This window comes from Blennius ocellaris (genome assembly GCF_963422515.1).
Source record: "Blennius ocellaris genome assembly, chromosome: 15".
Classification (NCBI taxonomy): Eukaryota; Metazoa; Chordata; class Actinopteri; order Blenniiformes; family Blenniidae; genus Blennius; species Blennius ocellaris.
Window position 1 is genome coordinate 8,277,058 of NC_137664.1, and position 12,043 is coordinate 8,289,100.

Sequence of the window (12,043 nt, forward strand, 5' to 3'; positions counted from 1 at the left end):
TTTCTCAAAATGTTTGTGATTTTAGGTAAGTAGAACAGAAGTAAAGAATTTTCCTCGACATAAGAAATTGAAGCATTGTTGTTGCTGAAGATAAGTCAATGATGATTATGTAATGTTGTGGTCAAGACCATGGTATTGACATCTCTCCTCAATGAAAATCACTTTTTTCATGAACACCTTCAGAAATGAGCCTGTTGGCTTGTAGCATCAACTACTTGCAATTTGACACCTGCTTCATTGTGCCCATAAGGAGATCAATGATGAGCCAATGACACTTTGCTTTAAAGAATAATGACCACTTGTGCGTCGGTTTCCTCCCACGGTCCAGAAATATGCAGGTACGGTTAGCTGGTGATTGGTGTTTCCGCTCCGATGGAGTTAATCCTGCAGGGATTGTCTCCATGAGGTCACATGGTATTTTTAATATCTTGTCAAACACATGATTATACCTCTTGTCCACTAACCGAGCTCGTCTGTAAAAAAAAAATCTTTTTTTTTTTTTTATTCCCCTCATTGAAATGTAAAATCATTGATTCATCTGGTTATACCCATTATCTTAAAGGGTGTCGAGTGAACGCTCCTCTGTTTACATTGACACCAGCGCGCGACCTCCTGTCAGTCACCGTGACGTCATCGGCCTCAGATTCCTGGGATGTTTTCGGGGACAAAAGAGGCGAGTCTGAACACATTCTGGGTCCGAGCAAATGTTTTCCGCTTCGCTGCGAGGAAGTTTCCCTTTTAACGACCGGGCGTAACTGACGACCGAGTGTTTCCCCCTCCAGATAAACAAGGTAACTCCGCTTCTTGTCTGAAACTTTTCATAGTAGTCGAGCTCTTCGGATTCTGCAGACATTAAAACTACCGAGAAGCAAGCGCAACTTTCTAATGTCGACTTAAAGCCTAAAAGGTCGATAAAACACAATAAACTTTAGCTTAATTCTCGCGGTTAAATTCAAGTGTCGGTTAAAACCAGACGGAATGTCGACTTTTGTTTTTCAACCAATAAGTGTTGAAATAGAAAAAAAAAAAAAAAAAAACATGGCTGCCATCTTTCTCAAATCTTGCTCATTTTAATTTATTCATTCTATTAAAAAACTAAAATATGTGGCGCAGTTGTCATTTTTCTTGTGTTTTTGGTGAGACCAGGAAATAATGCATTTTTCTTGATGTTTCCATTTATTTTTGTGGATGTTGATTAACATAAAAGGCTCATCTGGTGATTGTAGAAACTACTTGTTACTGAATCTTTAGGATTGCACAGTTTACCCTTTCTGATAATAACACTCGCTGGCCACTTCATTAGCTACACACACTCTTTTCAAATCTTCACCTGACAGCACAATGGTAAGAATCTGTAAACTGTTGGGCAGATTAGGATTATTATTGTAAGTCATTCTGCACAGAAACCTTAAAACTGCTGTCAAAAATTAAAAAAAAAAAAATCTGTCTCCCTCTTGTGGTTTGTGCTTTTCATTCAGTGAAATCGTCCATCTCGTGCTGTGTTCAGCAGGTCTGTTTCTGTGAGCCACTATGGCCACCAAGAGCCGGGCGAGGCCGGATGAAGGATTGATGGTCATGCAGGAGCTCGACGACCGGCTGAAAGAGCAGATCGACAAACTGGAGCACGTTCGTCTCGCTGCCGTTCAGCTGAGGGACAACCTCTCTGGGGTACAACCATCACAATGGCCACCGTGATGTAGAAAGACTAAATGCTCAAAACTCCATTTTAGTTTATATCTACTTTGTCTTTGTCATTTTGTTGTGATACAGAGCAATGGTGATTTAAGTCAGTCCGTCAGTGACCATCTGGAGTGGTTGAATCACCTGTCTGAGCGAGTGGATACGCTTCACATGAACACTGCTGTCTTTGTTCAGGTATGAAATGAATGGCTTCATGAGAAGTCGATTAAATCCATGTAGAATTCTCGGTTTTGTTTTGTATTGTGAAGTTCTTATTACTGAAAACCTTGTGTTTCACTTGAGCAAAGAAAGGCAAAACAATCCCATTGTTAACTTTGATTTGACTTTGAAACTTGTACAACAGCATTAGAATATTGGCAGGTTATCTGACACAGTGGGATTCCATTCTGCATCTAAATAGTTTGCTCATTTTACACCTTATCAATACAATTTGGAAGCAAAAGTGTAAAATTAGCGATCATTTTCAAAAAAAAAAAAAATGTGGAGAAGGTGGAATGAACACTGACGGTATGCTTTATTAAAAAAAAAAAATCCACAAATTCTTCTCTCATTTTGTTTACAGATGAATCCAAAGCCTCGAGTATGGACAGGAAAACAGTCTTCCAAGCACAGCTACCGCTGGGGACGTCTTCACCAGGCTGATGACGCCCTGTCCGAGATGGGCTGGTCCCCCATCCGCACCCGACGCAACAGCGACGCCGCCTCTGAAATGTCCTGTAACTGGTGATGTTGGGGGGGGAAAAGAAATGTCACATTCCGACTGCAGCTGCAGAGTAATGTACGAGTATTGTGAACTGTTTAGTTATTCCTTTCTTCACATGTTGTCGCCGTAGAATTTATGTCATTTTTCTACTTTTTTTTTTCTCAGCACCTCTTGTGAAGGTGAACTGTGGTGTGACTTTTGATAAAAGCGTATCCGTCTAACGTTGTCGGTTCTGTCTTTGTGTAAAGTAAATGGACTTATTCATTCTTAGTTCAATAATGTAGGTACTTAAAAGTGACATAAAAAATACCAGCATAAAAAGTTAGTCTATGTATACACATATGCCTGTAAACATATACTGTTTATTAAATAACTGCAACAAATAAAGGATTACTGATACATAGTTGAATTACCAGCCTGTATTATGCTCATTTACAAATATAAAATACTTAAACATGAAGATAAACTATAGCTATTAGGTTTTGTGTTTTTCAACTGGAAAACTTTAAATATCTTGATCAATTCCCTGTTCCATCCATCCCACTTTATACTGTTCAGGAGAGCACGTTGGAGGCAGTTCAATAGTCCTGCTCAGGGACTCACAGTGGTGGGATTCAAACCACGCAAACATCTCAAGTCTACTTCTCTAAGTATAGGCCACCTCTGCCTCTTTTAGTGTGTTATAATCCAACTATTATTCTAAAGAATAAAGTGGCATCCCAATGGCAGCCTCAGTTTTTAATTAGGGTTATTTTGTTTTGTGAATTAAAAACAAACCGCTGATTAAATCCTATTCTAATCTACTATGAATATTCAATCTTAATTGTTGAAGTTGGTGCACTTTGATCTCAGTGACATAGCAATTGTTGCGTAACTGTGTGATGAAGCACGTGTGTAAAACATGAAAGTTCAGGGTGACAGTGGATGACGTGGTTCATTGGCGCTTGACCGGCAGGGAGCGCTGCTGCGCGTCACCTGCTGTACCAATAGGGGGCGCTGCTGCTGTTCACTGTTCATCACGGTGGTGTAAATAAAGCTCGGACAGAACGCGTGGACGACACTTGAGCAAGGAGCGTGTTGTGATTCACTAAAGTAGCACCAACCTCCTTTGAAAAAGACCCTCTTCTAAAACACAAGTGACTCCTACATATTTTATTTAATTTTTTTGTAATATCTTCTAAACGTTTACGGGTATTTTTTGTGAAGCCCAGGAAACATGGCAGAGAGCGACTGGGACACCGTGACTGTTTTGAGGAAGAAGGGGCCGACTGCTGCCCAGGCCAAATCCAAGCAGGTCAGTGACTGTGGACGAAACACTCCACTTCTGCTCCTCACTCGTCCCGAACTGAAAATATCCTCTGAAATGAGATCCTCTGGATGTCCTCCGAGCGCCGTGCTGCCATTTAATATCTTTATTTAGTGTCATACTCGACATTTTCGGAGCGATGGACGCTTGCCTTTACCATTAACGTCAATGACTCATACGATCATAACTAAAACACACTCGTCTGTGTTTCTAGAGATTACGTATATTAACTAATTATCAGCATTTTAACTTGGATATCACATTTTAGTCAAACGAAACCTCACTCGGTTTAATCAGCAGTTAAATCGCGCTATGTCAACAGAAAGGAGCTAGCATTAGCAAGCTAAGCTAAGGCACCGAAAGTTGACGTTGGCTTCATTTCTGGACGCTAGTTTTGTTTTTTTAACACACTTTTAAGTGTTTTTGCTGGAGCAGGCGATCATTAAAAACCCAGTGTGAATGCGTAGGTTTTTGATTTTCCAGTGATTAACGTCCCGAGATGTCATAAACAGTTGTAGTTTGAAAGTACCGTCCTGAATTTTCCTCTTCTCGTGGAAATGATGAGTAACTAAACATAAAACATAGATTGTTATTGATCAAGCAGACTGTGTTTGTGTTATGCGGGGAGCAGATTTCATCATACGCTTCCTGTTGGCTTTTAATATTGTTGACATTACACCTGGTGCAGGTACACGCCTTAAAATCTGGTTTGACAATAACAATCATACCGTCTAAAGTTCATACTGTCTGAAATGTTTCTTTACCACTATAAATACCGGAAGACAGACGTTATTTTTTTTCAGTGGCAATAAGCAGAGAAGTACAGTGGCTTGCAAACGTATAGTCTATAGTATATATAGGCTCAGTACAAATACAGCTGTTCTGTGACGGCTTCAGAGGTTTAAGAGAATATTGGGGAGCAAACAGGACCATGAAGTCCAAGGAACACGCCAGACAGGTCAGAGATAATGTTGTGGAGAAGTTTAAAGCAGTATTAGGCTATAAAAAGTTTTCCCAACCTTTGAACATCTCACGGAGCACTGTTCAATCCATTATCCGGAAATGGAAAGAGTATGGCACAACTGCAAACCTACCAAGACACCGCCGTCCACCTAAACTTACAGGCCGAACAAGGAGAGCACTGACAAGAGATGCAGCCAAAGAGGCCCATGGTGACTCTGGACGAACTGCAGAGATCCACAGCTCAGGTGGGGGAATCTGTCCACAGGACAACTATTGGGCGTGCACTCCACAAATCTGGCCTTTATGGAAGAGTGGCAAGAAGAAAGCCATTGTTAAAAGAAAGCCATAAGAAGTCCCGTTTGCAGTTTGCCAGAAACCATGTGGGGGACACAGCAAACATGTGGAAGAAGGTGCTCTGGTCAGATGAGACCAAAATTGAACTTTTTGGCCTAAATGCAAAACGTTATGTGTGGCGGAAACCTAACACTGCACATCACCCTGAACACACCATCCCCACTGTCAAACGTGGTGGTGGTAGCATGATGCTCTGGGGGTGCTTCTCTTCAGCAGGGACAGGGACGTTGGTCAGAGTTGATGGGAAGATGGATGGAGACAAATACAGGGCAATCTCGGAAGAAAACCTGCTGGAGTCTGCAAAAGACTCGAGACTGGGGGCGGAGGTTCATCTTCTAGCAGGACAACGATCCTAAACATAAAGCCAGGGCTACAATGGAATGGTTTAAAACAAAACATATTCATGTGTTAGAATGGCCCAGTTAAAGTCCCGACCTAAATCCCATCGAGAATCTGTGGCAAGATATGAAAACCGCCGTTCACAAATGCTCTGCATCTAATTTGACTGCGCTTGAGCTGTTTTGCAAAGAAGAATGGGCTAAAATCTTAGTCTCTAGATGTGCAAAGCTGGTAGAGACATACCCCAAAAGACTTGCAGCTGTAATTGCAGCAAAAGGCGGTTCCACAAAGTAATTGACTCAGGGGGGCTGAATACTTTTGCCACTGTACATGGAATAAGCTGAGTCACTCAGTTAAGGCTGAAATGTTCAACCAGATGTGAATGTGGCACAGTGTTTGTAATCTTTATTTAACTTTGTCAATAATCTGAGATAAGTGGAACGGTTACTTATTAACGTTTGTGACTGGAATCATTGAGTCATAAGCTGATCAGGGTGTAACAACAAGCCTGGTCGTCATGTAATTCACAGTGAATAAACCTGGACCTTGTCTCTGATTTTTATATATTTATTGACTTGTTTTGTTTTGTCCGTCTCTTTTCCAGGCTATCACTGCTGCGCAGAGACGTGGAGAAGATGTTGAGACAACCAAGAAATGTAAACTTTTGACTTTTAACTTCTTTTTTTTAAAGACCATTGTTGCATTTATTTGCTTGACTCAGTGGTACACTAAGTACTTGCTGTTTTGTTTCAAATGTAAGACTAATGCTGAAATTTTACACAGTTCATATTTGTATTTTTTTATTTTTATTTTTATTTAAAAGGTCATTCAATTCAATTCAACTTTATTTATATAGCACCAAATACAACAAAGTCATTCCTAGGTGCCTTTAACAGAGAAAAGAGAAAAACCCAACCCATAAAAACAAATGTGAATTATTGTTTTTAAAGCAACAGTTATGGAACTCCATACGAGTCCCCATACACCTGGAGCTCAATATTGGATCGCAGATATGAGAAGACCCTTTCAAGTCTTATTCTCAAGAAAGAAATCATGTTGATTCACCTGCGTTATGAAAATGTTGTGCTTTTGCACGCGCACCGTGTCATGTGATGCTGATTCACCGGTCGTCACACAGGGTCTGCGGGGCAGAACAAACAACACGTGGTGACAAAAAATACTGCCAAACTGGACCGAGAGACGGAGGAGCTCCATCACGAGAGGGTTCCTCTGGAGGTCGGCAAGGTCATTCAGCAAGGCAGACAGGAAAGAGGCTTCACCCAGAAAGACCTGGCCACTGTGAGTATCCAGACTGCAACACTTCAGCAGTGACACTTGGCATGTAATTTAGAGATCATTGAGGAGGCATGGTCTAAAAGATAGTGCAGGGATTTAATGTCTATCTCCAATGTGTGTTTTTTTTTTTCTGTGGTTGTTTAAAGCACATTGAGCTTGAAGTTGTAAATATGAGCTATTTACGGAAAACCCATTCAGCAGTCAAGTAGAAAAGCTGTTTTATTCAAACTTTTGCATTATTACTACCGTAATTTAACTTCTGATCCTCAAACTGTGACTTACCAAGACTTTATATCAAACGGAGATGAATGAGCGCATATTCCACAGCACACGATCTATGAGGTGGTAAAAATAATAAACATGTTTAAAAATTTGAGTTTTCACCTTTTGTGGAAAAAAAGTGCTGTAATATGTGTCATTTTGAATACTTTTTTACATCAAAGACTTTTACAAAATAGCATCACCTGATCCTCAAGTGGTGAAACAAAAGTAGATGAAGAAAAATATTTTATATAGTGTTTCTAACTCTTGGGAATTATTGCTATTAACTGTTAAACTCTTAAAAGTATGTGAATATATTCATAGTGAGTGTGAGCCATGTAATTCTAATAATTCCAGAGGCTCGTAAAAAGTTTCTCTTCATATTTCTTGTTGCTCTTTAAGTGAGTCTCAGTTTCCTTAAGTTTGACGACTCCTGCTTAAAATATTCCCATTCAGGCAATACAGAGTTCCTACTGCAGTTAAGTTTTCATAACTCGATGCTCGGGCAGTGTGGCAAAATACTAAACTGTGTGTCAAACCTTTCTTTGTAGAAAATTAACGAGAAGCCTCAAATCATTGCCGACTACGAGTGCGGTCGAGCGATTCCCAACAACCAGGTCCTGGGAAAGATTGAGAGAATAATTGGTAAGAATAACCCCCCCCCCCCCCCTACTCCAACCCCTTCTGATCAACTCTAAAGAGATGAACGTGAGCTCACACGTATTTTTAAACAGGGATGAAACTACGTGGAAGGGATATTGGCCTACCCCTGGAGGCCAAACCCAAGAAGAAATGAAAACAAAGCCTCGAAATCAGCCCCCCCCCATCCCCCCCTCCCCCATCCCCTCTAATAAAACCCTCCCCTCTGGTGCCTCTCCCGTCCCTCCCTCTACCTGGGCTGATCTCTCCAGCATCCTGTCCGAGGACCTGGTGCTCCTCTGCTTCGTCGCAGGCTGCTTACTAACACCTTCTCTCAAAACACTCTGTTGACCACTTAAAACAAATGATCCAATTCATTTTCCAGTATCACAAACGCCAGGTTCTGTCGATTACTGTTCACCTGCTTGGGCTTTGGCATGGATAAAGTTTAACTTCCTGGATAGTGATGGTCCATCATTTAAAAAAAAAAAAAAAAGAAAGAAAAAAAAAAAGGGGGAAATCTTTATCGTGATCAAACGAAGTAGTTCGAGTGACTTAGATTCTGAGCATGACATTAAACCAAAAGTGCTTGATTGCATCTTTTTTTTTTTTTGTTGTTCACACTTTTCAGACAGTGGCTGGATGTCATTACAGTATTGAAATGTTTTAATGCTGTACTTTGTTTTGGTCTCACAATAAAGTTTGACACTTCATTTGTTTTTCTTTTTGTGTGTGTGAATTTATGCCGTCAAAACACGGCCAGTCTTACCTCTTGAACACTTCCAACAGATTTCGCTCATTGAGAATATTCTGGATTCCTCACGTGGTGGTGACGAAATACAAATTAATTTGAAGGAGAGGCTATAAAGTTCCAATGTGGGCCACTAGATGGCAGAATATCACCACAATTGCGTCGTACCTGCCATTGGTAAAGGAACTAAAAGACTTGACAAAAAGTATTTAATTTCCTCACTGGCTGTTAATCTCGTTTCCTGATTAAAAGAAAAAATGTCCACACCAACAACAACAATATCAACTTGCTAATCTTTGTTTTTAAATTATGTATTTAAACCCAAAAGCAAAACAAGAAGTTGGTTATTGTTAATCCCTGCTTCCACGAGAATACAAGTTATTTATCATACTACAGTCATTAATGGATATATATATATATATTTTTTTACTGTTCTCATTGACATGAACGAATCACAAATTGGGGAATTGGCTCCACCTGTTGCCAACACAGCCTCAATAAGCCATCTTGTGGTCCCTCTGGAGTTTTTATGAGCTAAAAGTTCCTTTTAAAGACAGTGCTTAGGCTTGTGTCTTTAAAATAGACAACCGTTTCCATCTGGATCACATAGTATTTGAACCAGCTCACTGGGAGAAGGCAGAGTACACATTTTTCAGGACAAATGCATGTTCATATGCTAAATCCCGTCACCAGTTAACCTCAGATGTACTGACTAACATTTATACAGTCCAATCGAAGCTGTTCATCAGTTCAATAAAACATTCCATCTCTAAAAACAACTGGCCTTGATGAAGCTGTGACTTGCTGCGCTTCCCCATTTCCTCTATCATGCCCCACTTCAGACCATGGCTTATTGATTTCCCTGTTACTTTTGCCTGTGGTGAGGCTGCCTTCTGTTTTTATTAAAGATTGATGGACCTCATTGTTGCAGAACAGCAAAAGCAGCATGTGCAAGTGCAGTGCAAGCGGGACGGAGCACAATAATAAAGACCTGTGCATTTATGTCGGCTGATGGATAAAAGCCCTTCCAGTTTCTACAGTATCTTCAGCTCCTGCTACGTTTCAAATGAATTGGAGCCTTCACGTTGAAATGCTCTTCAAGCCCACGTTTCATGTCTTTTGTGGATGATAAACAATCCCACCTCAAGCTTGCATCGTTATCTTGTCCTAGTGAGGCAACAAGACCATTCTCTCCCAAGAATCTGTAACTAAAGCAAGAAAATGGAATTCAACTGTCATAGTTGGGCTATTCCTCCCCTGACCTGTCAAAATGTCCTCGACGAACGAACACATTCTGGATCACGTGTAGCCTCATGGCCTCTGGGTGTTTGTTGGGGACTAACAAGCTGTAAGTGCTGGGTGCCACATACTGCAGCACATTTTATAGGCAACGATGTTAAACTGATGGAAGGAAGCGAGCTGAAACACTCCAGGCTGCGCCCAATGAGCCGCTGGCAGCATTTTAACTATGTGAATAGAAACTCTTGTCCATCAAACTTTCCTGATAATTTCCTTAAGGCCCAGTGAACGAGTATAGAATATTTAAACTGTTAGTGGGACGAGGAGTTAAAGCTTGTGCACAAAAGAGAGCCCTTGAGGTATCACCATAACCCTGTTCTATTTGGGATTCTTAATGTTTCAAAATAAAGGGAATAAATGTATTGAAAAGTGCATTGCATCCATGACCACGTTATACAAGTTATTGTCTTTTTTTTTTTTTTTTTTAATTGCTTGTGAAACAACATTCATTAGTAGTATTGTTTATTTATTTACTTGTATATATTTGTCTAATAGTGGTTCTCGATGTTGGTGTACCCCCAGCTTGGGGGCGCCAGAGAGCTGCAGGGTGGATACAGCAGCATCTGGAGGGCATTGGGATGGTTTTCCCTTTTGATTTTTAAGAACTGATAGATACAAATAAATGCGGAGTGAATGTTTTAATTATTCTATTTAATTATTTATTATTAACTAGTTTGTTTGTTTTTTTTGCTTTGCTTGCTCTGCTATGTTTATGTTTTGTTGTGTTGTTTTTTTTTTCATTTTTGTTTTGTTGCTGTTGTTCCCACATAAGCTGAGTAAACTAAACTTTCCATCCATCACAATTAAGTGTTATGAAGACACACTTAATTTACAAGATCAGCTTTACAGCAAAACCATAAGTGTTAGAACAGTTGCAGACTACATATAAAGACCTACCATTTAATTAAAACTCTCCAACAAGCACGAGAAGAGTGATGCTTTTTATCCTCACAGTTGTTAAGAGTTGGGGGAGTGGTGGCAAGGAATTGGTTTAATCTCTTTGAGGGGGGCTCATCCACTCTTTGAAAGATGTAGCATATATAAGTGACGCATTGATAGGACCATGTTCCCTTCATCCTAAGAACAATTTCATTGTCTCCATTAATTAAATGAAGCACTTGCTTACATGTATGCCCTGTGTACAGAAATCCTTAAATTATGTGTGATGGGGACATTTTTTTCTCTTTTAATTGTAAACTTAATTACTTCGATACTGCTTTAAAGAGCATTTACACTTCGCCCCATCCCATCCCGTTTGATCTCAGTGTGGGACATGTTTGCTTTTGTGTTCTTGCTCTTTGTGCTACAAGTTTGCCCAACTTGATATTCCTCCACATAAAGTATGCAGCGTCCTGTCCGGTGCTCACTGGACAAACAAAGAAGAGGCCTTGCTGTTGTTACCAGGGGGAGGGGTGGGGGGGGGGTTATTTGGATTCTTGCTCAACAGGCTTCTTCACTTGGTGAGAGAGAGAGAGAGAGAGAGAGAGAGAGACTGACTGCCTTCCTGGAAATGCCATTCCATTGGTCAAAACACCATAGCAACATAGTTCCACCTATGACAAGGGAGCTGCCAGCGGTTTTGAAGAAGTGATGTGAAGCAGAAAGCTGTGTGGTGCTGGTGTGGTGGTTGTTCTCGGAGGCAGGGGGGTGGGTGAGGGGCCGGGGTGGGGTGGGGTGACGGCAGGCAGGGGTGGGGGGGGGAGAAAGTCTGGGGTCTGTTTTGGCCCAAGGCTCCAAACTCTAATTGAGATTCCACAACACGACCAACCTGTTGTGTTGACTGGTGCAGTGCACGTTGTGTACATCACAAAATCAAATGTGTTTCCATTAGTTGAGTGGAGTTTCCCAGCTTTTTCCTCACCCCATTAGTTTTATATCCATTTAGATTATCCTTCAAGAAACTGCACGAGTTCCTCTAATTATAACTGCAGGAGTTTATTTGCCTTCAGAGCTTCTAAATTTTGGGAATCTTGAAAAATCTAATGTTATTTTGTTATTCACTGCAGAGTTCTCTTTGTATCTTATGTAACTGCAACACCGTCTCCTGCTGAAAATGTTCTTCCAAGTTATCCAACTGTTTATTGGTATTGCAGTTTGGCATAATTTACTCAGAAAACCCAGTAAGACACATAAGGATAGATGACTTTACATTGGATGTCACATGGATATGCCAGTCATTTAATGAATGTGCATTAAAAAAATAAATAAATAAAGACATCAGTTACCACTGTGAGAAAAAAAATATATGCAGTTTATTGATGGATGCAAATAAGTGAGGCACACATAAAGTAGTTCAAATCAAAACCGCATTAGTTATGAGTTCAGGCCATGCTGTCTCTGACTCAGTCATGGAGGAAAAAAAAAAAACCTGCGCTATGCAGGCTGTTAACCTTTTTTGCCTCTCTGGACTTTATTAGCAAATTATTTATTG

General features: G+C 40.4%; 2 protein-coding genes across 4 annotated transcripts; both read left to right on the forward strand.

Moving 5' to 3' along the window:
* The first annotated feature begins 656 nt into the window (after positions 1-656).
* LOC308140341 (uncharacterized protein) lies at positions 657-2,625 on the forward strand. 3 transcript variants are annotated; one of them, XM_080510068.1, is made up of 4 exons: positions 657-791; positions 1,508-1,668; positions 1,771-1,875; positions 2,264-2,625. In XM_080510068.1, the coding sequence occupies exons 2-4, from the start codon at positions 1,531-1,533 to the stop codon at positions 2,426-2,428; spliced, it is 408 nt and encodes a 135-aa protein (XP_080366194.1). In that variant the 5' UTR covers positions 657-791; positions 1,508-1,530; the 3' UTR covers positions 2,429-2,625. The 3 variants fall into 3 exon arrangements, with proteins under 3 accessions (XP_080366194.1, XP_080366195.1, XP_080366196.1); XM_080510069.1 differs by having other exon boundaries at positions 1,511-1,668; XM_080510070.1 differs by having other exon boundaries at positions 683-791; positions 1,479-1,668.
* Positions 2,626-3,446: 821 nt separating this feature from the next.
* edf1 (endothelial differentiation-related factor 1) lies at positions 3,447-8,275 on the forward strand. Its single transcript, XM_080510478.1, has 5 exons — positions 3,447-3,698; positions 5,971-6,022; positions 6,505-6,665; positions 7,475-7,568; positions 7,658-8,275. The coding sequence occupies exons 1-5, from the start codon at positions 3,621-3,623 to the stop codon at positions 7,717-7,719; spliced, it is 447 nt and encodes a 148-aa protein (XP_080366604.1). The 5' UTR covers positions 3,447-3,620; the 3' UTR covers positions 7,720-8,275.
* The last annotated feature ends 3,768 nt before the right edge of the window (positions 8,276-12,043 follow it).